At 45.9% G+C, this 26,911-nt stretch overlaps 7 protein-coding genes and 2 non-coding genes across 9 annotated transcripts; 4 read left to right on the forward strand and 5 right to left on the reverse strand.

Moving 5' to 3' along the window:
- Positions 1 to 3,581: 3,581 nt before the first annotated feature.
- Positions 3,582 to 5,158, forward strand: PADG_04970 (CK1/CK1/CK1-D protein kinase; the record flags this gene model as incomplete). The annotated part of the gene is made up of 4 exons (XM_010762155.1): positions 3,582 to 3,593; positions 3,770 to 3,842; positions 3,899 to 4,922; positions 5,056 to 5,158. 4 exons carry the CDS (start codon positions 3,582 to 3,584, stop codon positions 5,156 to 5,158), a joined length of 1,212 nt encoding a protein of 403 aa, XP_010760457.1.
- A 1,933-nt stretch (positions 5,159 to 7,091) lies between these two features.
- On the reverse strand, positions 7,092 to 7,307 carry PADG_04971 (uncharacterized protein; the record flags this gene model as incomplete). Its single annotated transcript, XM_010761914.1, has 2 exons — positions 7,092 to 7,229; positions 7,281 to 7,307. 2 exons carry the CDS (start codon positions 7,305 to 7,307, stop codon positions 7,092 to 7,094), a joined length of 165 nt encoding a protein of 54 aa, XP_010760216.1.
- Positions 7,308 to 8,771: 1,464 nt separating this feature from the next.
- PADG_04972 (uncharacterized protein) lies at positions 8,772 to 13,545 on the reverse strand (the record flags this gene model as incomplete). The annotated part of the gene is made up of 4 exons (XM_010761915.1): positions 8,772 to 12,339; positions 12,392 to 12,674; positions 12,745 to 13,144; positions 13,291 to 13,545. 4 exons carry the CDS (start codon positions 13,543 to 13,545, stop codon positions 8,772 to 8,774), a joined length of 4,506 nt encoding a protein of 1,501 aa, XP_010760217.1.
- A 516-nt stretch (positions 13,546 to 14,061) lies between these two features.
- On the reverse strand, positions 14,062 to 14,822 carry PADG_11848 (uncharacterized protein; the record flags this gene model as incomplete). Its single annotated transcript, XM_010762264.1, has 2 exons — positions 14,062 to 14,632; positions 14,794 to 14,822. The coding sequence occupies 2 exons, from the start codon at positions 14,820 to 14,822 to the stop codon at positions 14,062 to 14,064; spliced, it is 600 nt and encodes a 199-aa protein (XP_010760566.1).
- Positions 14,823 to 16,918: 2,096 nt separating this feature from the next.
- On the reverse strand, positions 16,919 to 17,039 carry PADG_11849. Its single transcript has one exon. It is a non-coding gene; the product is annotated as a tRNA-Phe (tRNA).
- Positions 17,040 to 17,710: 671 nt separating this feature from the next.
- On the forward strand, positions 17,711 to 18,924 carry PADG_04973 (uncharacterized protein; the record flags this gene model as incomplete). Its single annotated transcript, XM_010762156.1, has 2 exons — positions 17,711 to 17,906; positions 17,987 to 18,924. The coding sequence occupies 2 exons, from the start codon at positions 17,711 to 17,713 to the stop codon at positions 18,922 to 18,924; spliced, it is 1,134 nt and encodes a 377-aa protein (XP_010760458.1).
- A 698-nt stretch (positions 18,925 to 19,622) lies between these two features.
- On the forward strand, positions 19,623 to 20,960 carry PADG_04974 (serine/threonine-protein phosphatase PP2A catalytic subunit; the record flags this gene model as incomplete). Its single annotated transcript, XM_010761916.1, has 5 exons — positions 19,623 to 19,784; positions 19,912 to 19,953; positions 20,056 to 20,161; positions 20,232 to 20,765; positions 20,884 to 20,960. The coding sequence occupies 5 exons, from the start codon at positions 19,623 to 19,625 to the stop codon at positions 20,958 to 20,960; spliced, it is 921 nt and encodes a 306-aa protein (XP_010760218.1).
- A 1,177-nt stretch (positions 20,961 to 22,137) lies between these two features.
- PADG_11850 lies at positions 22,138 to 22,209 on the forward strand. Its single transcript has one exon. It is a non-coding gene; the product is annotated as a tRNA-Trp (tRNA).
- A 3,398-nt stretch (positions 22,210 to 25,607) lies between these two features.
- PADG_04975 (uncharacterized protein) lies at positions 25,608 to 26,683 on the reverse strand (the record flags this gene model as incomplete). The annotated part of the gene is made up of 2 exons (XM_010761917.1): positions 25,608 to 26,561; positions 26,642 to 26,683. 2 exons carry the CDS (start codon positions 26,681 to 26,683, stop codon positions 25,608 to 25,610), a joined length of 996 nt encoding a protein of 331 aa, XP_010760219.1.
- Positions 26,684 to 26,911: the final 228 nt, after the last annotated feature.

Here is a 26,911-nt window from a genome sequence, read left to right on the forward strand (position 1 = left end):
AACAAAAAGATTAAGTTATATCAAGAAAGCAATAACGTATCCCCAACCCAAATCTATCCACATTCATCAAATCATTTAAAATGCCCAAACCAAAAGATCAAGTTTCTAATTTGGAAGGGAGGTTTTCCTTATATTGAAGCCTATAAAAGTAAAATTAAAATCACATCTATTAGAGCTGCTGCCAAGATATATGATGTCTTTAACTCTCTATCTTTCATAGTTGAATCACACAAGTCAGAACACACTCAAATGCTCAACTTTCTAATAGAAAGCTATCCTCTACAGAAGAAGAGTCTCTAGTTCAATGAATAATCTTAGTGAATGAGAGAGATCAGCCTTTCTGAGTTGAAAATGTATGAAATATGATAGATTAAACTACTCTCTGCTTAGATTACAGCTGCTGTGAGTGAATGCTGAGTGAATATAAATATTATGAGAATCTAAACACTAGATATTCATAAAATACAACTATAAGTTAGCCTTGAAATGAAGATTCTAAGATTATATGAGAGTGAGTTCAATAAATAGAGAATACAATAGAGAGAAATATGACATTGTGAATGAAAATATCTATAACTTAGATTAAAACTGACTTTCAAATGAGAGTTAAGTTATATCAACAGACACTTCTGTCACATGACATAGTTCCAATCATAATAAAGACTTCAGCTTCAATCAATTTTTATAGATTTATATATTAATTCATTTATGCCAATTAGTTATTCAGTCTACAAATAAAAGTGAAGTGCAGTATATCAAATAATCATGTAGCTTCATGAATTGAAATATTTCTTTCTTTTGAATAGCAAAAATCACGAGTTCAATTCTTTTCTCTATTTCCATAGAGTTTCTTGCATTTGATTGTGAATTGAAGGCATTCTGACGTAGAAGAAAATGGACTAGAAAGTTAAAGATATGTTGCTTTTGATAACCCCACTCTCTTGGGTGACCCACTTGCTTGTGGATTAAGCTATTATTAACTACTAACAATCTCATCACCGATCAAAGCAAAAAAGAAACTCGCTTTTACATGAAACATGAAGAGAAAGTAGTTAAAACCATGTTTGATAAATCAGGTTGCCACACAGCCGCAGCTCTTGGCTGATAATTGAGTTTCCCAAGATGATAATAATAATAATAATAATAATAATAATAATAATAATAATAATAATAATAATAATAATAATAATAAAGGAGAAGAAGGAGAAGGAGGAGAAGGAGAAGGAGAAGAAGAAGGAGAAGAAGAAGAAGAAGAAGAAGAAGAAGAAAGGAATTAATTCGAGGGCGCGGTGAACATGTCCGTTACTGCGTTCAATTCCTTTGCAGAAAATCGAAGGATTAATTATCTATGCGGCTAGCTAGCTTCGGTGTCACGATTCCTCCTGACATCCCGCCCTGAATGAGCGGGGTATTCTGTCATGAAAGACATCAGTGGTTTTCCATATTTAGTCAACAGACGAACGATCCAATGGTGTCACGATCTCCACTAAATAATATGATAATCCTAGTTTGCTGAGTGGTTAAAAGAAAGGCGAAGCCCCTATTATTGAACTCCCAACGTTGGCCAGATCTTCAGGTATTAAATCAATTTTACTATTTATAGAACAACCAGTGTGTAAGAAATGGAAGTGCAGCCGAAAGCGATTTGCTAGGGACACAAAAAAGCACTTGTCATTTTGCCATTTGGGTTCTTGGGTGCCGGTTGGCTGCAGGAGGTCTGGGCCGAACCAGTCCGCGGTTGGGCACCAACGAATTGTTTGGGGACTGTCGCAACTTGAGTAGCCTTGCTCCGTGCACTCCAACCAATCAATCCTGCTGGGCAGTGAACCGGGTTTCTTGATTTTCCTGGTTAACACGGTTCGCCGGTGTTTGCGCCCTTTGATTCTCAGCGCTTGGTTGCTGGCTGAGGACCTCTTTGGGTTGTTGAAGGTTCCACGCGACGATTTAAAACAGCAGAAGATCAGAAGCTCCCGCCAAAGTTTGTATTGTATTGTTTCGGGAAACGTTGTATGGTCAAGCCGGCGGCATATTGGCAGCGGTCCGTTGGTGGTTAGCCACTGTACTCCGTGCTCCGTCCTCTCGATTGCCCTCCATTTAACTGGTCTCTGGGGCATCTCTGGCTAGGCCTGGTACAGTACACTGCAACTCCTATCCCATAATCCAAGCACATTTTTTGGGCGAAAAGGAGCCTTTTCATCCACTCGATCTTGATTCTTTTTCCTACACAACCAAGGAAGCAGTCTTCCTCTTTCCCAGTTTTCCTTGAAAACTCCGACATGTGGAATCTTCACTTCTACTATCAACCCCTCTATGATTAGTGTAATATTGCTTTGAACAGAGATCTCCATTGCATATATGAGCGGAAAGTTATAGTTTTGTAGGGTTTGTATGTAATATTCAGACTGATGGCGAAAAGCATAGTTATTGAATCGTATGGTAAATACAGGGATACATCCAAACAATACACGCCCTTCTGCTCGCAACAACTTTACGGAGTAATTACCGTTGCCTAGTGACGATAGCGAGACTGAGCGTCCACGGGTTATTGTCACAGGGAGGAAAAAGAGGCGGGAAAGAGGAGCAAAGAGCTGTCAGCTGCGTAATAAATTAGGGGCAAGTGGAGGCAAATCACTGTCCTCCGTAATGTACTATGGGATGGCTTGGGTAGCAGGTAATGGATGTGTGTATGTATACTCCGTACAAGTACTGTACGGTCCAACGTACGGTGCTGTAATGGCGCTAAACCCAAAACAGGCCAGACCCAGTGATCCAGTGACCAGAGCCGCCTTCCCACGCCCAACCTCATCCTTTCACCGACATCACCTCAACCAACAACCAACAACCAACAACCAACAACCAACAACCAACAACCACAAACCACAACCTCAACCACAACCACAACCAGCTCCGTCTCTTCCTCTCTTCTCACCATCTCCAACAATATTCGCCTTTCAGTTTTTATCGCGAAGGGGTTTTCTTTCAAAGACTTTCTTCTCCCCTGAATCTTTCCTTTCATGCCTTGTGCTCTCTGCTAGATTCCAGGCACCTTTTGAAGCCATCTTGCTTCAACGGGCTTCACTTGTGAGGCTCAGGCTCATATTTTTCTAACCCATCCCTGAGTCCCTTTTCGTCAATCAAGCACTTCCCTCTTCCAAAATCTTGGGCTCTGTTGTGTGAGTAAAATTGTCCCCATTCCCAATCACGTCTATCTTGGCAGTCGTCTTTAGACGTCAGTTCATCCTCCGTTGCCCTTCCCTACTTCTTACTGTCAGCAAAACAATCCCTGCCGACCTTAGCCTTGCCTTTTTTCACTATTGATATATCAGCATATATACATTCACCCAGAGTAAAGAGTTAGCTATTTTCTACTTTACTGACCACCCCTTACTGGCAGATCAAAGTCGGATTCCATCTCTCGACCCTCCGTTAATCTTTCTCTTTTCCGTTCAGATATTTCCAAGTCGCCTTTCTCGTTGCTGGCATACGCATTTATCTCACCTTCTACAACCCTGACCCCACCACACACCTCAAAGCTAAACCCAACGTGAAGTCAGCGTCTAGCTGCCATCGACTCTGCCACGATGACTACTATGGTAAGTAGTGTTCTACTGTGTCTCTGGGTCTTGAGAGAATCCTACCTATCCTTTGCTTGTTGTCTTTTATTCCTCCATTCACATGAATCTTCCCCCACTCGTCGTGAAAGAAATATGGGTCCTTCCAAATCAGAAACCCTTATATCATACTTAATAATACCTTCTTCATATTGTAGGATCTGCGAGTTGGCAACAAATACCGCATCGGCCGTAAGATTGGCAGCGGTAGTTTTGGTGACATTTATCTCGGTACGTGATTGACTTCTTAATATCACTGTAAATCCATAATCCTCATATTGCTTTAGGCACCAATATCATCTCTGGAGAAGAAATCGCTATCAAACTCGAGAGTGTCAAGGCCAAACATCCACAGCTTGAGTATGAGGCCCGCGTCTACAAATCTCTTGCCGGTGGCGTCGGAATTCCATTTGTTCGCTGGTTCGGAACTGAATGTGACTACAATGCCATGGTTATCGACCTTCTCGGCCCCAGCCTGGAGGATCTGTTCAACTTCTGCAACCGCAAGTTCTCACTGAAAACGGTGCTCCTCCTGGCTGATCAACTCATTTCTCGCATTGAATATATACATGCCAAATCCTTTATTCATCGCGATATCAAACCGGACAACTTCCTCATGGGCATTGGGAAACGCGGGAACCAGGTCAATGTCATTGATTTCGGCCTTGCTAAAAAATATCGTGATCCCAAAACTCATTTCCATATTCCATATCGCGAAAACAAAAACCTGACTGGTACTGCCCGTTATGCCAGTATCAACACTCATCTGGGAGTTGAACAATCTCGTCGTGATGATATGGAATCTCTTGGTTACGTCATGCTCTATTTTTGCCGTGGATCTCTTCCCTGGCAAGGACTCAAGGCCGCAACTAAGAAGCAGAAATACGATCGCATCATGGAAAAGAAGATGACCACTCCAACTGAGGTTCTCTGCCGTGGCTTCCCCAATGAATTTTCCGTCTATCTGAACTACACCCGGTCTCTCCGATTTGATGATAAGCCGGACTACTCTTACCTGCGAAAGATTTTCCGCGACTTGTTTGTTCGCGAGTCCTTTCAATACGACTATGTCTTTGATTGGACAGTTTACAAGTATCAGAAGAACGCTCAGGCCATTGCTCAGGCTTCTGGAAATCAGGGCGCAGATGAAGAGGAAAAGCCTCGCCGCCAAGTCAATGCTGTTCAAAATGCACAGGGACAGCCTAAACCATCCCCTCTTGCTGCTCCCCGTCGCAAACTGGCTGAGCGTGTTCCAAGCGGGACTGTCGATACCCCCGATACTAATCGCGCTGTTGGGGGGAGTGATCGGATGTGAGTATCTGCAATATCCATATTCTCTAAGGGGAAATATATCAGTCCTGTCCTGTGCGCTTTGATATCTCATGCTAGGCTGTGGAGGATTTTGGTTCAAGAATCTGACTAATCTCATAGTCTTCGGCGTTAGGCTTCGTTCTGCTTCTAAAGGTGCTAATGCAAATACTGGCTACTCTGGCGTTGCATATCATCGTTCGAAGCGGGATGATGGTACTGGTGCTAATTGGTACTGAATTTGCGATTAAATGGTGGCTCCTTCGTCCTCATCGCATATCTTATTTCGAAACCTCAGCAATTTTTTCGTGGTTGATTATGTGTCCCGTCACCTGCATCCATCCACTAAATTCTGAGCGTTTTCCTTGTTCTGAAATCCCTCCATTTCTTATGGTGTGTGTTTAGCCTTCTGCTCAGTCATTTACGCTTTCTCGACTCGCCATCGATTTTATAAGTTTATGGATATCGTCACTTTGGTGCTGGGCCTTGTCGCATCCAAACTTTTGAACGAACAACCTTGCACCGACGAACCTCAGCCTTCTTGTCGAGAAACACAACTTATTTATTTACGGAATAACTGATGCAGGCTTCAGGACATATTATGCACCTTCCTTGATATTCTTCGGTTGCTCTTCACTTTTCAAAGGATTTTTTCTTTGCTCAACCCTGGAGTCAAGGAGGTGGGGTGTGCTCTTTAATGGATATCCCAGCCAACTGCCAACAAATACGCTTGAATCAGCCTATGGTATTTTGGGAATCTGAATTGATGCACTAAGCCTCTCTCACTTTCATTTATCCCTTTTTTTTAGCCCAAATTGTCTGCATTATAAGTTTGTCATATGCTTTTCCATATTGCGATGAATTGTGTACGTTTGACGAAAACGAAAGGGGACGAGTCGATTTTAACGGAAACGAAGGGGTTTTATGTCAGAAAAGAATGGATACGATTCTTGCCGGCCCTTGACCAAACCGTGGTCGAGTTGGATGCTGTTACATTTTCCTTCGACATATCAACTAAGGCTGAGCGAAATCTCCCGCTATTATAGCCTCTTCTACTCGGGAACACGGCGACGGACTTATATGGCTTGGGTCGCTTCCGGGGTGGTCTTTCGTCCAATATGCTGCTAATTTGTGTTTTGTTACTCCTTTTTCAACTTTGCGCTTGAATTGTTTAAGTTTATTTTCAACTACTGCAGTTTTGAGGTGGTGATGATGGCCGAGGTAATGAATAGTGGTTAGTAGAAGATTAAGGGGTCGGTAGTAATGTTGGGATGCTCACGCGCCTGGGGAGGTTATGGCGGCCAGAAGATGACTTTTTTTCCCCTCTCTCTGACCCCTCTTTGTGTTTTGATCCGTTTACTTATCATCTTCTTGTCCTTATTCACAAGTCTGTTAGTAATCCAAAACGTTATTTTTTTTCAAAATTTTGTCGTCTCCAGCCTCCGTTATTCAACTTCAAACTTTATCCAACTACAGGAACATTTATTTCATGGAGTGAACAAATAAGAATTGGCTTCGTGTTGGTCCCGACGCAATTTTGACCTCCAGGGACAAATTTTTCGAGGTAAATGTAATTGGGAATTCTGCCCTATCCAGACGGCTCCGAAAACACCATATTGCTCAACATTCTTTCAATGAAGTGTGTGTTCGAATACAGACATATGTAGGACAGCCAGCTTCTTATCGAGCCCCCTTTTATAAAGCGAGAGATATCGGAAATCAAACGATGGGGAAAAAGTCTTTCAATAATCGAGCATCCAGCGTTCTAAAATTATACTGCAGATCTTGAGGTAGGTAGGTTTAATTGCCACTGCTTCAATAGACTGCACCGAACTCACGAGACTGTACGCTGTGGAGCGAGGTGTGCGATAGATACCTAGATCAATACTTAGCCACAAATCTCAAATCTCCATTTCCATGAGGCCTCTTTTTCATTCTTTTGCCTAGAATCCTGGATAATTCTGCGTTGTTGTGTGAGAGAACAGTGGCTGGATATAGCTTGTTGGTTCATCGAGCTTGGTAACATCAGCGTGTTGATGCAGATATACGCCTCGTAAATTGTTGACGTGCACGACGGGAAGGCGGTAAACCCCTATATCCTCGTCTGTGATTGTGAGAGGATTTCCGGACTTTACGCAAAGGATCCTTAACTATTTATTAACTGAGGTACATTTACACGTCTAGTGCTATCCATGCTATAAACAGACCACCACAGGCGGCGACGATGCTTGCGAGCATGATCGTGCATACCATCGTCAGACGCTTCTTCGCGTAAACCCTAATGTTATGGCCATCTGCAAGGCCAATCCTCTTACAACACGTCAGGAGAAATATTTCGCGCCCCGGTAGAAGGTGACATACGGATGAGGTTACATAAAATTGCGACATCTTTATGATTAAAATTTTAGAAATTCCAACCAAGAAGAGGAGATGAATTGAATATGGGAATAGCGTTGTTAACGGTGTTCATCGGTGTTATGGGGATATGTAAGAAATGGACTGACCTTCCCTAGTTAACTTCAGTGTTAACTTTTGAAGAAATTATCTCGTTTTGATGAAAACATTAATTACCCGTCGCGAATTCTGCTCCCCCAATAGTTGTGTAGTAGCATCAGCTTGCAACTCTTCCCAACCGTAAAACATCCCGTGTGTCAACATCGACAGGTAGTGACCAAACCAAAGGAAGTCTGCAAACGATCTGAAAGAAATAAGGGTTGTCCAAACGTCCCTATTTCAGGAATGATAGAAAGAAATAACATATAGACGAAAGGTTGAACAAAGAGTAAGAAGATATCATAAGCAACAAAACTAGCTAAACAAATAACAGAGGTATGAGACAACAAATCTACTTCTTGAGACAAATCGTGGGGATACCAGAGCAGAGTTTGAACAAGTTAACAAGATAGAAAGCAGCAAAAGCAGCATAGCAAAAGATAGGATATAGGAAGGGTTTAGGAGAAACGTACAAGAAAATATTCAACCACCCTAAACCAGAGGCTGAAGCAAATTAAGATTACATCAAGGAGAAAAAAAAAAAAAAAAAAAAAATTCAATTTCTGCGCATGAAAAGGTAAGTGAAATGAGTGTATCCAAGAAATGTTGAAAACGAGGTACAAATCTTAGGAGATGATAAAATAATTTTCTGTATCAAAATAAACCTCTAGGTATAGGTATATAGATTATATACTCTAGGACTATCCATGTCTCCCGTAGAAGATATATAGAAGGATACAAATATCATAGGCATAATGGGGTCTGGAAAGAGAGAAAAGTTCGAAAGAAAACAGGGTAAGGACCAGGAGTATCGCGTGCCGTAAGAGCAAAAATGACGGAAACAGAGATAGATTATGCAAAGTGCAAGAAAATTGAAGTGGAAATAGGTGGGAATGATAAACTAGAATACGAAGGTTAAAGAAACATATAACGGTAAAAATTGAACGAAGAAAATAGGAAGAGTAAGAGGAACAACTGAAAGGTGAGCATAGGAGGAAAAGTTGATTGCAAAAAATACAATTAAAGGCTTAAGCAAGCCAAATCCAGGACAAAGGAATTAGTTAATACCAGTAAAAGATTAAAAAAAAAAAAAAAAAGAGGGTCGAAAGAGGGTCGAAAGAGGGTCGAAAGAGGCCAGGGTAGGAGGTAGGGATAATTTAGAGAGCCCAGATTCCCGAACATCACTTGGTGATTAGAAGACCATCAAGGTCTACAATCACTGTTCACCCTTCCACCAAACGCGGAACGAGGAGGTATCTGAACCAACCAGCAGGAGAACCTTCCATACAGCCTGCGTGAATTTGTTTCTTAGTAGAAGAATTTCCCGTTCAGAAACAGATGGAGTCAAATTGCTTCACATCAAATCATGTTATCCTTCGTTGACGCTGTGGGGTCAACGGCTACGGGTCCTGTCGTTGGTGTTCTAACAGGGGTGGAAGCCCGCTCCTCTTCATCCAATCGTTTCCGCCAATTAGCCAGATTATCGCTCAAGACGCTCTCACCGTATGTTTCCTTGGTGGGGGTACGATCGAAGTCGAACTGGGTGCTTAGTCGGTAATTTCTGTTTGTGCTTTCCCAATGGTTTCGGAGAGCGTCTAGCTCAGTGGCGAGGGAATCGAGTGCGAAGGAACCACGGTAGTTTAGGAAGGACTCGTCTTGAGAAACGTTACTGTCGGCTCTTGGACGGCCGCTGATTATGTCGCTCGACGAGTTGCTGATGGTACGGCTCAATCCATTGGATTGGGACAGAACTTGTTGGGACTGTCGTCGATAATTCGTAACGGATGATTCGACCTGGTCAAGGAGCATTGTAACTTTCCGTTCCGCATCTAGCGCACGTGTTTCAAGTAGGGTATTCTCACTCTTAAGCTGCTCTAGGTCCAAACGGCTCTTTTCTGTGATGTTAGATAGCTCACTTTTGATGTTTGCTTGCTCGGACCGACTCTGATCCCTTTCAGCTTGTACAGCGGTGAGGTCTTGCTGTAGTTTTGCCAGCTGGGTTTCTAAGTTAGCAACTGAAGTCGAAGTCTTCGATTGAAGTTCAGAGAGAGTTTGATGCAAAGCTGACCGCTCAGCCTCCCATTGAGCTAATGCGTCCGCCGATGGGGTGGATGAAGAATCAGGTTTTTGCAAAGCTGCATCTAATTCCGTCTGCAGTTTCGAGTTCTGGGATTTATATTTGGAAAGCTCGTCCTTCATCCTCTTCAGCATTTTCTCTGTTCCCTTCACATAATGGACAGCGGATTGGTAATCATTTTCAAGCTGCTCAAGCTTCTCATGGTAAGCTCGATCAGCCTCCTGTTCTCTCGATTCAAATGATGATTTCATTTCTTCGTGCGCTTTTAGACTTGCCTGAAGCTGATGCTCCAGTTCGCGAAGACGAGCATGCTCGGGGGTTCCGAACCGAGAGCCAGGGGAGTCAAGGAGTGGGGACCGTCTATTATCCGCACTTATACCACGCTCTCCAAGTAGCTCTTTCAGCGCCCCATGTTGTATTGCCAAAGCACTAGTATCGCGTTGGTGGCTCTCAAGTTGTGCCTTTACTTCTCGGTTCTCATTACTCAACGCTTGGCTCTCTTTCAAAGCTGACTGGAGTTGTCTCCGAAGCTGAAGGCCTTCCCGACTAGCCTGTTCTTGGTACTGCTCCAAACCAGCAATCCGCTCCTCTGCTCGTCGAAGTTTCTCAGAGGCCTCATTTGCTGCCTGGCGATTGGTCTTTACAAGCTCATTTGCACGGTCAACTTGCTCCTTCAGAGCCTCCACTCGTTGGTCAGCGAGTGATTTAGAGCCAGTGTCAGAATGATGGGAGGAGGCACGGTCCAGACCGGCCAAGAACGCTGATCTATGACTCTCTGCTTCCCTTGCATGAGTTTCGGCCAATTCTTCAGCATCTTTCAATCGTCGAGCAGCATTTTCGAGTTCCGTCGTCTGTTCCTCATGCTCCGCTCTAAGCTGCAGAAGTTTCCTCTCCAAACCTTCACGGTGTTCACGTTCCTCCTCCAACTGTCTTTCCATAAGCTCAGCTCTAGCTGCGGAAGCGCTGACCGCTTCCCGAAGGGATCCAACATCAGTTCCATGACTTTCCAGACGGCTACGGAGATCATCCACATTCTGGGATAATTCGTTTTTATCAATTAGAGAGAGCTTAAGAGCACTCTCCGCTTCGGATCGGAGGACAGCCTCTTCTCGGAACGCAGCCTGTAATTGATGGAGCTCGGTCCGCAAACTTTCCAATTCCAGGTTGTTATTCTGCGATTCCATTTCCGACAGTCTTTTACTCGTTACCTCATGAAGTTCCTCAGCCAACTCTCGTGCTTTCTTCTCATCTTGAAGCTCCAACATCAACGCTTCTGCCTTCGCTTTCATTTCTGATTGTGAGGCAAGAGCAAGGGCTAGCCGTCGACTTATTTCAGCAGATCGATCAGGATTTTTTTCATCAATATCGCGGCCGTTACGATCTGATTGGGGTGTCCCTCGTGGGCTACCTCCCTGGGCAGCAAGTTTAGCTTGAGCATAGACAGCTTCGTTAATGGCAGCATCCCTTTGATGTTCCGCTTCTGCGACCCGCTTGGACGCAATTGCTGCCTGACGGTCAACAGCAGCTTGCATCTTCGCTAGCTCCGACCGCATGGAAAGGAAAGCCTCGATCAAAGGACGATCCTCTTCTTTGAAGGCGTCTATCGATCGTTGATCAAGGATAGAAGGATTCGGGGGGTTGATACTATAGCCTGCCTTTCTGGCCAATGCTAACTCTGAAGCATACCAAGCATTCCTGGCTTTTGCTGTTTCAAGCTCCTTGATAAGAGCTTCTTGGTGGGGTGTCAGGCGTGGGGAGCGTGGCTCGTCGGTAAAATTTCTGGAATTCCTATAGCTTCTTTGTTCCGACCCCTCAACATTGCCGAGTTTGCCCAGAATGGAGTCATCTACGCTATCAATAGAGTTCTGACGTCTTTGTCGTAGGGAGCGTTGTCTTGCCGGTGTCACTAGTGGGGCAGCTTCTCCGGCTTCCATAGCTCTAGCAGATAGCCGTGTAGAAGATTGCTGGATTGGCGTCCGGCGACCACCACCACCAGTAACGGGGCTCAGTTCTCGTCCTGGGCCGGCACCTGCCATCGCATCACGCATCCCAGGTCCTGCTCTATCTCTTTCATTACCAATAGGCCTCGGGTTATCGACAGGTGTGATTCCTCTTTCCCCTTTGGGGGGTTTGTTTCGTGAGCCATGGGTGCCACCAGTATTGGGGCCCCTTGATGTTGGTGTTGGTGCTTGACCAGGAGGAGGTGGGCCAGCTGGTGCTTGGGCAATTGATGCGCGAGGTAGGCGAGAATTTGGACCGCCAGGGCCAGGGGCAGGACTCGATGCATCAGGCCTCCCAGAAGCAGCACTTTCGCGACCCGACGGCTGCCCACGGCGGTTCTGTAAGTCTGGAGTTGAGTTATTAGCCTCACGGGATGTACGACCTGATACACCTGGTCGATCTTGTGGGCCCATCTTGCGGGGACCATTGCCCGTTGGAGAAGTCGGACTAGGTTCACTAGGATATCGAATTTTGGAGGTGTCCAAAACATACACTAGGCTCAGCTCCTCTGGATCTCGGGGTGCAGTACTCGGTTCGCCCCCGAGAACTATAATTTGTTTGCCGAATGTGGTCATGCTGTGACCAGAGCGGGCAGATGGTGATGGTCCCATGTTTTGGAAGGAATACCATCGTCTGGTGGGGATACGGAACGCAGCTAGGTCCGCCAAATCTGCGCCTTCTTCAGTGCGTCCAGAGAAGATATACATGACGTCATTAACTATGGCAGCAGCATGGCCCTCTCTTGCTGCAGGCACCAATCCAACATAGTCTAGCTGTGTCCAGAGATTCGTTCTGGGGTCGTAGCACCAAACGTCATTAAACCATTGTAGCCCATTCGTTCCACCAAACCTACCGAGGTTAGCACTAGCTTTTCAATATACCATCTTTTGGAGGAACTCACAAGTAAAGTTTATCACTGAAACTGACGATGGTGTGGTTGGTCCGAGCGGGTGGGATTTTTCCAGGGGGTGGACCACCATCATGACTGTTGCGGATTAAATATTCCCACTTATTTGATGGATTTTGAAGCGCATTCAAATCGAAGGCAACCAAGTCGTTGAAGAAAAAGCCCTCCACTTGGCCACCAAAGATATAAATCTTGGAGCCTATTATATTCAATGTGTGGCCATATCTTCCGGCGGGTCGAGGACCCGGAGGAACAGCGCGAGACCACTGTCGGGATGCTGGAGAGAGATGAGTGACCTGTCTACCAATGAAGGATTTAAACGGCTAAGGGAAGACAGAGATGCTCACAAGTATTTAACAGGTATAATGTATCGTCCAAAGAATCATTGTCATCTGTTTTTGTATCACCACCAAACACAATGAACGCATTTCCGACTAGTAAACTTGCGTGGCCAACTCTGGGCCCCGGGCCTTCGGTCACAGGGGTGATAGGGAAGCAGGACATGTTGCCTCCATTGTTTTCTACCATCCATAAATCCCCTTTGGCAGTCGATCCATCAACCAACCCACCCATCATGTAAATATCACCCTCTTTTGATGCCACACCGTTAACCGCGGCGCCATATCGTGGAAAAGGTCGAAAATTCTGGCTAGGGAAATTCATTCGACGTTGAGACCATGGGAAAAGAGCGGGGTTTGGAACTGGCGATGGTGCGTTGTTTCCATTTTGTAATTGTGTTCGTGGTCCCTAAGCAGGGGCAAGTTAGCCATAGCACAGACAATCCTATCTTGTGAAAGTAATAATGATGGTGCGAAACAAGTATAAAAGCTTATCCCCAAAGATGGCCCAATATCTCCCCGTGCGTCTCTTAAAATTAGACAGAAATAACGCACCTGGGGTTCTGAGTCGGCTCTATCCCTCCGTGACCTAGATTGTTCGGAACTAGCAGTACCAGTAAGAGAGTTCAACGAGTTGTTCGTGCTCCCAGAGCCTGGGGACTGCACTGGTCCACCATCCCGTGCACCATTGGGGGGTACTGCTGAAGGACCCGAAGCCGTTCCTTCTGAGGTATGAATGGTTCTCGTCGCTGGTGGTAAGCCGGAATTTGCGGCTTGATTGTGTTTTTTCGATTTAAACAGGAATGCCATGGTGAGAGAGGAAAAACGAGCGTCTCAACGTAAAACGTGGGTGGCAAAGAGGAAAGCTGGAAGTACGTCAAGATGGAAAAATATTGCAAGTGGTAAGTTGGATTGGGGTCATGAATGACAGAGGAGGTCGTGGTCGTGGTCGTCGTCAAAAAACGCGGTCCGTCAGGTAAAAACACAACGAGTCGGTTTCGTTAACTAGGGACGAATCGAGAAGATAAGGATTGTTGAAATTGAGAATTGGAACAGGCTGTTTCGGGAACGAGAGTAATGTGACTGCCACTCCTAAACACCCTAGACCAGTGCATGGTGGTCAGTCAGAATGTGTACGGAGTAGTAGACAGAGAGGAAGAAAGTCGATGGTCCCCAAACGATTTTAGGTAGAAGGGGGGTGGAATGTAACTACCCGAATGAAGTCGACTGTGGGTCGAACTTTTTGAAGGACCCAAACCAAGGTTCATCGAAATATCACCCGCGTTCCTGACAGGGCTGGTCCACCCGCAGGAGCACTCGACGATATCAGAAGCGAATGCAAACACTAGGACCATTCATTGGGACGTGGGCTGAGCAGTCAACCGGGATGGCAGCTCTCGCAGTCGGTGGACACACCACGAAATGAGCGATGGGAAACGTCAAGTGGGGAGGGGAGATTGGTTGAGGGCGGAGGAGAACCAAAGCGAGGGTAGTTAAATAATGCGGGCCAACAAGGAACGACACGACCACCACCGCGGCGGCGCTGCGGGTTCGCGAGGACTCTCTTGTCACGTAGTCATGAGAACTCGCCTGGTTCGAACGGGCTGAGAACTGAACGGCGAGGCAGCCGTGTGCTCGCGCCAGGAACGGCAGGAAATCCAGAATCCGGAATCTGGAATCTGGACGCTTGGAAGCTTGTTGGAAGCTGGAATCCGGGACAGAATCAGGATGAAGTTCAAGCCCAACTAACTCATTTTTCAGGGGCGCCAAGCACACCCCGATCAGGCCTAGTGGCCCGCCGCACAGGCGGTATAGGTACCTCACTCCCGCCAGTTCTGCCCGCGTGAACAAGGTACCAGGACCCTCCCTCTGGAGACGCTTTGCACCCGAGTCGTGTCTGGGTTTTTTTTTTTTTTTTTTTTTTTTTTTTTTTTGATAGCTCACGAAAACCAAAACCATCAATTGCGGAAGAAGAAGAGTCCCAATTTGGTCAGACTCGCGCGGCAGCCCATGGAATAGAAAACTCTCTTCCAACTGAGTCGGTTATTCACCTTTTACTCTCCTAGTCTTGCTGATGTCGATAACATCTTCCGGGTTTAACTATTAGTCAAGTTGAATCGTATATAGTTAACTATAAGCTGGAAACTTTTTGACAGTCCTTGGTTAGGTCAGATATCTTCCGAAAGCATCCTGAGAGGTTGGTTGAACTTGTCTCACACATGTCTCTAGCTTTACAGATAACGGATGGCTCTGCTTTCGCCGGAGTGACAAGGAGAAATTAAAGAAATTCTTAAATTTAAAATCTCTCAATGTTTTTCTCCTCAGGCCAAAAATGTCCCTTCTTACTTACTTCCCGTTCTCCAGCGGATGTAGGTTTGTCTGTACATGTACATGTGCATGCATACATAGGTACCGCCGTGAACACCGGCCACAGCTTACCTACCGCATGGTTGCTGCTGCTTGGGGGCCAAGTGCTTACCGCGTCCGCCTTCACCCCTGGGGCCCTCGAGGCCGAGCTGGTAAATCTACATGAATTTAAATTGTTTTTGATGATCCAACACCGAGCGCTGCAACCCCTTGCAGGGGTGGTTGAGGGTGGGCAGCTTGGAAACGTAAAGGTTTTTCCAAGGTTCCTCCATTCATCACTGATAGTTATATATGTTGGGCTCTGTCTCCGTCAACGTTCCGACGGAAAAAGGGGGTGATGGAATAAGTATGATGATCATTGCAACGTTTTACAGGTATAATCAAGGAACGTGTGTAGCTCTCCCTTGGCTGATAAAATTAGCAGTCCAGGTGTTCCGGCTGATTTTGCTCAACAGGCGGCGTGCGAGGGGTGGCAAAGGACACATTCTCCGAGACAGCTGTGAATAAAGACTGGTCTGTACTTCAGAGATCAGGGGCCGAGTGTCATGTAAAGGACAGGCCAATGGAAGTAAGGCAATAATCGTGCGATGTGTGCTACCACCACAATCGATATTTTTGGTTGCCCGGAATTGTGCCATATCCTCCGCGTATCTATTAGTTATCCATTGGTCCAAAGTACACGAACAACCATTGTTTCCGGCTGACTCGGCTAGAATTATTCCATAGAATCAAAGTTGTTTATAAGAGACAATAGAGCAAAGGGGAAAACAATCCGATTTTCAGTATAAACTTTGCCATCCAGAGGTGAAACACGGCCCTGCAGGCTACAAGTTACAAGCTATACAAGCCCCGATGGATGGAGCTCCCACAAGAAATAGACATGCATATTTATGTGCTGGATGCCCCCTGTCAGTCACAAGAGGAAGAACATTTTATAAAATCTTCCCCTGTTCTCTGACAAAAAAAAAAAGTTTCCATCTCCAATTCCCAGCTAACGGCAATTTCCAGGATTCTTACAGGCAGACTAGATGGATTAAGACGCCCTCTTCAGAATCTGACAGTTTTCAAATCTAGCTAGAATCGAGGTCAGAGGTTTCAAATTGCAAAATCCTCTCACTCTCACCATCCTTTGATGAAGCGGAACAAAGCCAGCTTGCCTTTAAGCCAAAAAGACAAAGATAAGTGACATTGATAACGGGTTGCCATTGTAGTTAGTTGCGCGGTCGATAATGGAATTCTGAATGAAGACTTTTTCTCTTTTTCTTTTTTTCCCCATCTAACTTCCATCTAATTACTTCCGGGTTAATGTTGAACGGTAGACAGGCCCTTTCCAAGAATCCCTCACGCTGCTTTTGTCCCCAAACTTTTAGCACCGAATAGCCAACGAGGATACGAAATTATCAGTTCCTGAATCCTGAATGGCCTGCTTTAATGTCAATCAGGGGCTCGGGCGTGTTTCAGAATATGCCCCACTAAGATATTTTCAGGCTTGGTGCATACTTATCCCTTCTTGTCCATGGATGTATCAATTGGCCCGTTCACTCTCTTCTGCGGACTCGTGCGGATTTAAATAGGTTGGAGAAACAGGGGAGAGTCGACGCCAGTGAAAAGCTCCCTTCAAGATGAATATGGACGTAGTGGTCTGCATATTTATTTGACGCAATTAACAGGAGGATGAGTGAATGTAATTATGGAAGACAAGCAAAAACATGTTTCAAAAAAGAATGGAGGTAAAAAAAGAATGGAGGTAAAAAAAGAATGGAGGTTAAAAAAGAATGGAGGTTAAAAAAGAAAAGAAATTGGGAATTTCCAGGTATGGGGCAAACCGGGATCGAACCGGTGACCTTCTGATTGCTAACTGGAATTGGCTGGGCCAAATCCCGTAGTGGTGAAGTTCTTACTTCAGTCAAACGCGCTCCCAACTACGCCATTGCCCCTTGATTGGTGTGCTATCCAGCTAATGTGCTAGTTCACCAGAGAGTAAAGATCCCCCCATTCCGTCCGTTCCAAACCGGGTTACTTTTTGCCGGGCAGTATTTTATGAGAGCAACCCTTTGTCCAAGTCTTATGGACTTTGTTGAATTGAAACCGCCCACGAATTGACGGTTTACGAACATACGGTGTGTCTACAAGAAAGGAAATCCAACACCGCTGTCCATTTCACCCCTAAGGTAATAATATTTTTGACTTCTTGGATAACAGCAGCTGGACAAACTGCGGTGTTCAAAGTGTAAGGACAGTTTCCAAAAGCAAAAGGTATTTCCTTCACGCTATCTCCTAGAGCAAAAATTATCTAATATGAACCTCTTATTCTCCTTCCAAACAAGGAATCCCTATATAAAAATTATCTAGACACTTTTAAAGGGGGCAGGCAACTTGGGTATAATACCTATTTATCTGAGTGGCCAGATAATGTGCTTAGTCAGCACCCAAAGTTCAACTGCTCCTTTCCATCAAAAGCGATAACCCGAATTACGTCATGCAATGGCGGCCTAAGCGGCCGACGCGAACGGTTTATGTTTGATCCTTTCGTATTCTATCCGCACTCTGTGCCTTGGGATCGCCTCTCATTCCTGAGAACATAACATCTTCCCCTTATCTTCCGACCATGGATACCCCCAACTCTACTAGCAGAGCGGAAGAAGCTCTTTCATCGCAAAATATTCTTGATCGCGCTGCCGCGTGCCTGGGCGATGCGGAGGTGCCTCTGAAGAATGCCTGGGAAGCCATAGCACTGGTTGGCCACGCTTGTATGAGCGCCGTTGACTTTAGGCTTATTGGCCTTGAAGAAGATCACAAAATAGGTTCTTCAACCTCCTGTTTCCTAAAAATAAACATACATATAGAATCCATTATCTGCTAACGCTCCCTCCCTTACAAATAGAATCGCAGGAACCGTCATCACCGCTCCCGAAAGAGTGGAATGCCGGCTCCACCTACGCTTTCAAATATGCCCACCCCAAATCCTCCATGCAATTTTTGCTAAAAGTCAGCCGACTCGGTGGCAACGCTGTCATCTTCGCGCTGGCCCTGGGCCACGACAAGACCACAACTTTCGACTTGCCTGTCAAGGACTACATTTCCGAATCGTCCCTCCCCCTATCCAAATCTGCATCTGCAGAGACCTCCCGATCTCTCGAGCACATTTTTATTTCCCCATCCCGCCTCACTGATCTCATCAGCCTGTTCAGAATCAATGTGATCCAGAAGCTTGTTCCCGGTCTACAGAAGGAAGGATACGAAGATTTCAGCCGCGAGCGGCAGGTGGCTGGACAGGACAGGGACGAACGGGCGGGACGACAGCCGATACGAGATCCGCTGCGTGACGACCGCATGCCAGACCCAGCTCGTCCGTATCCATTTAATGACCCCCTAGCTGTTCCTCCACGACGACCAATTCCCGCGGCCGACTTCCCTCCACCGGGGTTTGAGGATGAATACGAAATCAATGTGCCTCCCAGGGGTATCTATCCGGGCCAGGGCCCACCACGGGCACCAAATATTGGAGAACGTGATCTGTATCCCCCCAGCTTGGGCCCGCATGACCCACTGGTAGGACACCTGGGACCGCAGCGGGGTGGAGGGATGCATCCGACATTTGATGATCCTCTGTTTCAACGTGGGGGGGTAAGTGGTGGTGATGAATACAACTCTCAAGTTCCTCCTGGGGCAAGATATGACCCTGTTGGTCCCGGCGATGGACCGCCAATGGGACGGGGTAGTGGTCCAGGATTTCCTGGGGGACGTGGAGGACGAGGTGGGTTTGGAGGGGGATTTGGAGGAGGATTTGGAGGAGGTGCCTTTGGTGGTGATATAATTTAGGGGGCTGCGCGTATGGTTATGCAATAGTGACTGCATACATATCCAAAAACAAGTAGTTCGTTTGATTTTGATATTTTGATGTGACCTCGGTGAATTTTTAGGTTTATCCAGACCGATAACTGAATTGTACATATCTACGATTCATCGCTGTTCTGTACATAATAGCTGAGCTAATAGGATCATGACTTTGACGTCCCTTGCGAGATCTGTTACAGCACAAACACCTCGACAGCAAAATGTAAATAGGATTATCAAAAGCACCTCACTGTTAATGCTGGATGCGGGCGACTTTGTACCTTGCAAGTGGCGCAGTCAGAAGGTGGTGGCTCCTGGCTGTGGCTTGCGCGCGAATCCCAGTCCCCCTGCCCGCCCAGCCTAACCAAATCCAACACAAAAGACTCTTTAAGGTTGGCAGAGAAGAGCCGCAGTTCAGTTCTCTTGACAATCAACCCCCCGCAACAGCTCTCCATACCGTACCTGATCTGGCCCTGGAATAAATATTCTTTGCTACGATTCTCCTGCGGCCCTTATTCTCATGATTTGTTGATACCCATCCATTGCTTCAGTTTCGCCCTAGCCAGTGTCTGTTACCTTGCTCCCCCACGCGCCGCACCCAGTCGCTGCCCCGTCTTCCAACTCCCCCTCCAATTTACCAGGCGATACCTTATATATCACTTGAGCCCCCATTCTTCATACACATGGACAACAAAATGGAGATTGATTCGGGTCGATCGCCTGAACCTCACAACCTCTCCCCTACAAGCGACCCAGACTCAATACCCACTCTTGATGGCTGGATTGAGAGTCTTATGACCTGCAAACAGCTGGCAGAGCAAGATGTACAGAGACTGTGCGATAGGGTCAGTGCCCTTTTTTTTGTAATTAATTATTTATTCTCTTTCGGAACTCAGCAACAAGAGCTTATGGCAAAACGTGACCCCCGGCTTGCGCTTGAACGCTAATGATGGGTATTTTATAAATTTATAGGCGAGAGAAGTATTACAAGAGGAGTCGAATGTGCAGCCAGTGGTATGTATCACCTTATTCTTAATTTCGGTTGCAAAGGAGAGCCTGTCCATCAAGTCGAGTGTGTTTCGGTCCCATAAAGCTGATTTGTGGTCGCCCTGCTAGAAATGTCCAGTGACAGTGTGCGGAGATATACACGGCCAGTTCCATGATCTCATGGAGCTGTTCCGTATCGGTGGACCTAATCCAGATACCAATTATCTTTTCATGGGTAAGACGATTTTGTACCGTCGATATATCCACCCGCTTGTTTGTATTAACGACAACGTAATAATTTGAAGGCGACTACGTTGACCGCGGCTACTACTCCGTCGAGACCGTGACCCTCCTCGTCGCCCTGAAGATCCGTTATCCACAACGCATCACCATCCTCCGCGGTAACCACGAATCACGTCAGATTACCCAAGTCTACGGATTCTACGACGAGTGCCTGCGGAAATACGGCAACGCCAATGTCTGGAAATACTTCACAGATCTCTTCGACTACCTCCCCCTCACCGCGCTCATCGATAACCAGATATTCTGTCTCCACGGCGGCTTGAGCCCGTCAATCGACACCCTGGATAATATTCGTTCACTGGATCGGATCCAGGAGGTGCCCCATGAAGGACCTATGTGTGATTTGCTCTGGAGTGACCCGGATGATAGATGTGGTTGGGGCATTTCACCCCGTGGCGCTGGGTATACGTTTGGTCAGGATATCTCGGAGGCGTTTAATCACAACAATGGATTGACCCTGGTTGCTAGGGCTCATCAACTGGTAATGGAGGGGTATAACTGGTCACAGGATCGCAATGTGGTGACTATATTTTCAGGTAAAGCTTCCTCGTTCTCCCCCTCTTCACATTTCAATCCATCCTCGCCCTCCCCACATTGTATATTTCCACCAATACACTCTAACCCCTTATGCACTTGCGTGTGTATTTATAACAGCTCCAAATTACTGCTACCGATGCGGAAACCAAGCTGCTATTATGGAGATCGACGAGCATCTCAAATACACCTTGTAAGTCCTTCCGCCGTTTCATCCATGTTACTACCCTCCACAACCGATTACAGAGAGACAGGCACACCTCTCTCTCTCTTCTTCTTCTTCTTCTTCTTCTTGTTCTTCTTTTTGCTTTTTTCCTTTTCCCTTTTCTTTTTTATTTATTTAATAATAATTACTGACCCGACTCTTTTCTTTTTCCTTTTACACCTACCTTAGCCTCCAATTTGACCCCTGTCCCCGCGCCGGGGAACCCATGGTCTCCCGCCGAACCCCAGACTACTTCCTCTAGAATAGAATTCTCTCAATGCCCTCTTCCAAAGACGTCAATCCAACTCGCCTTAATGTCGTCCCAAATTTGGCGCTTTAGAACAGAAGAAAATCATCACAAATCAAACAAAGTCATTTTTTTTTTTTTTTTTGCATGATTGAATTCATCAACTAAAACTTTACTTTCTTGCTTTTATGCGGCACTTCTCCTGCCCCATTTTTATGTTTGTTCTGTTGTCTTTGCTTTCTTTTTGCAACTTTTTTGGCCCGCCCTCTTTCCCGTTCTTCTTTATATGGTTTCAGATAAACAACATTTCTATATTTTGTAGGAATCCCCGTGGTACTGCGATGGGGCGGTGTTTAGATGAAGATAGATGGGATGCGATGGAGTAGCAAGATAAAAGGAAGCCAAGTGGAATGAACAGAGTACATAGTAGTATATTTGACGTGTTTATCCCAGAGGTTTCCTTCCTGTAAATCCCCCGTTTCTTTTGCTGTGGAAGGATGTCGTATTTTTTCGTGCTGTGACTTCTTCAGGTGCGGAAAGGAGTTCCGCAGCAGAACATGTATTTAATAGGGAAGTAGTTTTTTTTTTTTTTTGATTGTTTTCTTATATTTACTTTCTCTCGTGGTGTCTTTAATGTCGTATCAGTTCAGCCGTAAGGATGTTAGAAAATAATGGTCGCTCTGACATGGACTGTGTCAGGCCTGAGATCTACGAAACAGAACCGTCCTACTGATTCCATAATAAGACTTATCATTTAACTGTGAATAGCATTAAATACATCCTACCCACAAAATGTTCTATTAGCATTACACCGTATATATACCCTTAAACTGAGCGTTGTGGAATCTCCCGACATTTGCTTGAAAAGGCTTGAAAAGGCTTTAGAGAGGTAAATCCTTGAATCCTCCCTTCCACAAACCCCGGACCTGTGGCGCAACGGTAGCGCGTCTGACTCCAGATCAGAAGGTTATGTGTTCAAATCACATCGGGTTCAGATAATTAAACTTTTTCTTTTTTTCTTTTCTTTTTTTTCGCTTGAATTTTCCTGAATTCAAAAATCTTTAAAAGTGTATATTCCCCCACAGTCTTCCAACTTCTCACCCACTTTGTTTGTTTTCTGGGGATACGCTGTTTACGTCTATCGCTAATGCCTTGTCTCACATCCCGGCCGCACCCTATAAAGTAAATGCCATAGCTAACTATGGCCGCCAACAGCGTATTATTCCAGGGTCTCGTCAATCACGACTGCACAAGCTTTATTGGATCCAGAAATATCCTAATTGCGCGTAGCAAGGGAGTGTTGTTTCCTACACATAGGTGGGTAAATTGGGGAGTTACCTAGATAATTGCACGTCATCGGAATGGATAACTAGCGAGAGCAGACCTCCAATTTGGATCAAAGGACTGCAGCGTCTTGCACACTGAGCCGCTTTTAGGGAGATAGATGACGCAATTTTCGACTTGCTTATTGGCTCTGTATTGCCGTTTCGGTATCGGCTGGCTGAATCAAGGCAGTGAGCAAACGCTGCTATAGCTGCAGTGTGCCTTTAGATGAGGGGAAATGTTTAAATCAGCACCGATATCAGGCGCTGGGATAAATAACTTCCAGGCTCATTTTACCAACAATTTAACCAAGGGATAGTTATCGTAATTGATGGTTTAACTACAATATTTGCTTGCCCATTTATGATATGTATGTACAAGCATCACTCTCTTCCTCACATTACAACCCCCGAACAAATTCTGTTCCTCCTCAGACCCAAGCGCCGCCCCCTGCGGCTCGTGTGCATTAGTAGTGTCCGCCAATGCTTAGGCTATTTCGGGTCACCAGTCATCCTAGAACTAATTATTAACCGTTCGAGTTGATCGGAACACTTGGCCGAGGATTAGTTGCAAAGCCCCTGCAGATTTTATTAATAAACTCCTTGTAGTTGACACGGAGTAAATTGTCCCGTCACTTCGTTATTTCTCATCCATGGATTTGATTAGTGCTTTGAGCGGGTGAGGTATTCCGGTAAAATTGGAGTACCTAGGTAAGAGATAAAGGCTAGGCCATGGAAAGTATTAACTATCTGCTTGTTCCATCCACTTTTCCGCCAGTGGCATGCTCAAAATTATGGCGCGTAACGTCATGAAAGCGCTGGCGTAACTCGTCGCTTGTCCTCCATTCTCCGATAACCCGCCATGTCCAAATAGGAACTCCACACGAGGCAGAATATGTAACTGACCACCGATTCGCTGTAGGGTAACTAGTTGGTATACTTAACCCTTTCATGTCTGGCCCAGGACGTCACATCAATGTCGTTCGCAGACAAGCCTTATCCTGGACGGCATGTTGCACAGCGATTTTGCAAATGATTCCAAGAATGGGCCTAGTCGTTCAACAATCGGTATTATACGGAAAAAGCCTGTTTGATAGCCTAGCTGGCTTCCTTCCTTCCCCGAACCTGTTATGGTCCCATTGCCTATCTGCCTCACTTTCTATAAGGTGGTGTACTCCAACCCTTGCCGCCCGGACCTTGAAAATATCATATTCCAGGGGGGTGATGCGGGTTGAAACTTGACATCCAGGTGCTTCAAAAAATCGCTGTGTGAACACGAGAAGTGCTGAGATAAGCAGGGTTATAGGACCAAAGGGTTGACAAGATCTGGAAGAGCAACGCTTTGGTCCACATGCCATCCCAGGTGGCTATCTATGTTACTGCCAAAGTGGAGTTTAGCTGTTTTCAGTTTCACAGGCACCATATCACTACTAATCGCCTCGCCGAAGGCATGTCTGGAATCGCTCCAGGGACCCTCCCAACGGTCGAGTGAAGTGAGAGATAATCGGATAGATTGAATAATTTGGGAAACGCTCGTGAAAATATCGACAGTTTAAAACTTTCAGATTTAGAAGTTTCGAAACAAGGTCAGCCATCACACGCAGGTCGAGTGGTCGTTCATCCTTGCATGCGGTATTTCTCTTCCTGTTTTCACCTATGATAAGAGTATGGACTGAAAAGAGCTTGGGAAGGTTTTCAGGGTTAAGGAGTTGGACACGCCAGCCATGAAATCTACGGTGATTACAATGCCGATCATTTTTGTCTGACTGGAATGGAGATTCAATAGTTAGACATAGCCCTGTTGGTTGGTGGTTTGGAAGCTCTCGCTCCTCTAAAATCTTAATTGCCATAAACAATTCTGAAACTCGGCGGGTAAGGAACCTGTTCGCATTGCGGCTCGGGAGGTGCCGGTATACCTCCCAAGAAGGTCTCTCCACGGCACATTGGAAGCCGCGGGAGACCGTAAGCAACTGGAGGCAGGTGAAATAATAGGCAAGGTTGTACAATGAGCTCAATTATTTCCTGCGGAAGAAACACCATGGAGGCGGCGTGTTGCAGAATTGAGAAATTATGAGCGTTGGAGAAATCAACCAGAGAGCAGATGAGATATGGTGACGAAGAAATAGAAAAGTCATCTCAGCCATTTATGATATGAAATAAATAGAGGCATGTAGCTGATGGGAAGAGCTGAATCCGGAGCTGAGTCCCGGCGCCTAGCGAAGTATGTTTCATAGACTCGTACCCACTATTGAGCAGCAAGATGGAATGTGATTGGTTCAATGATAGAATATCATCGACGGACCGCATATCATTCAATCAGTTGTAAGAAGAGGGGATGCGGCCAATCCATCATTATGAATAGGAGAAAAGACCGTTCAAAATAAAGGAGTGAGAAAAGGCCAAAACAAATGCCTTGACGTTTCCTTTCTTCTCAACATGGATGAATCGCTTGCAATTTCGTTTTGAGTGGTGTATAAGGCCATGAATGGATTCATTCCGCACAGAGATGGCATCCCCCTGAGACGATGTAGTGATTGGGGGTGTCGGGGAGTAGATGTATCACTATGATATGCCTTGCTAGTAGTGTTGGCTTTCGCTGCCATGCTAGAGGAACCATTTTCCGGCTTCTGCTGGCGGTTGTAGGAATTGCTTCATGAGAAGCAGCTTTATATCCGTAGTTGGACGAAGGCGATGGAGGACTCGTGAAGCAAGTGAGAAGAATATCACCTGTTATCGACCACGGAGCTAACTGCCTACAATGGTTAAGGGGGAGCTGGCTTGTCCCAAATTACTATGCTTCTGCTTTGGTGCTTGGCCCATATTTGCCCGGATTCAAGCTGCGCTGCTCAAATCACCGTGAGTGAGACGTGTTGTGAATTGCAAGTTTTGATACATTGTCAGTAATTCGTAGATGGTGTCAGGAAAGTTGATCCGGGGTTGTCTCAAAAATATAGCAAAATTTAACAAATGCCGCTCAACATTCAGAACTAGATGTAAAAGGAGCAACCACATCAAAATTAGGACCTTGAACAACTGTATGTCTATCATCGATATCCTTCTCATCTATGCCTCAGAACGAGGTCACGGCTGCCGCTGCCGCCGCTCCAGCATTGGTTTCCTTTGTAACGAAACCTTTATCCTTCGGGTCACTAACCAGGTAGCTTCTCACCTTGGAGCTGCCATTTGGTACATGTAATCTCAAATCGACTCGTCCAAATAGGTAGAGAAACACCACGATGACTTCAAGGCCGAAATTAAATACGTAAAAACATGCTTTATGGTGATACCACGCTGGATTGTTGGCCGGACGCGGAGGCATGAACGCGACTCCTGCACGGAAGGACGCTCCCAGACAAAGGAGCACTGACGCGGCTCCAACGATGAGAAATTTTGCCCTGAGGCTTCCATGGCCGAAGTTCTGAGCAGGCTGGAGGCGGGGGGAAAGCAGGACGAACGCCAGCATGGGAATTGGGAGGAAGGAGAATGCTGTAAAATACGACAAACCATACCATTGGAGATTGCGGTCGATTAACCGAATGTCCGGATCCAGGGTATAGAAACTTTGGACTGTAGCGGTGACGACCATGGCGAGGGTTAAGATGATGATCATATAAAGCGTCTTGAAAAAGTAGGACAACGACCGTGACCATCCTATACGCGGATGCGTGGATCGCAGTATGCGCTGCGCATACAGGGTGTTGAGAATAAATAGAAGTAGAACGCCAGCGGCAACGAAGACCTGGGCTGCAATTGCAATTCGGGCATTGGTGAGGCGGTTCGCCCATACGATTCGGAGAACACACGCTGCAATTCGAGCCATGCAGAAGCCGAAAGTTACCGCCGAAGGTATGAATTTATGACCTCGTGCCATGTTTCGTCTGAATAGAATCATGTGGGAGACTGCACCCGCCATAAATATCACTAAGAATATTGAAGTTATGGGGACGTCTACTGGGAGAGAGGGACGACCTCCAATAGCAGCAGCGGCAGGGGGGTATGGTGGTCCAGAAGGAAGGGCCGTGGGCTAAATCACGAATCATCAGCCAGTTAAAACTGACATGCCACCAGAAATTGAGGTCTGGAAGAACAGCTGTCATATCCTACCGATGATGCACCATGCCCTAGGGGCCTTGGTTGTTGAGACATCCTAAAGCCCTGAATCCCCCAGTTGCGAGCGGGCCTTTCAACCACTTTGTATATATAGGGGGATCTTGCGTGCCCCGAGGTATAAAACTTGAGAATGTCCGTCGAGGTATGAATGACTCTCCCAGTATTAGCTACTTAGCTACTGTAGGATGAAATATTGAAAATAATTGGGTTTCGACTTGTTGATACAACAAGAAGTAGTTCCTCTGTAGCCTGTGAAGGTGGCCA

This window comes from Paracoccidioides brasiliensis (assembly GCF_000150735.1).
Source record: "Paracoccidioides brasiliensis Pb18 unplaced genomic scaffold supercont2.5, whole genome shotgun sequence".
Lineage (NCBI taxonomy): Eukaryota > Fungi > Ascomycota > Eurotiomycetes > Onygenales > Ajellomycetaceae > Paracoccidioides > Paracoccidioides brasiliensis.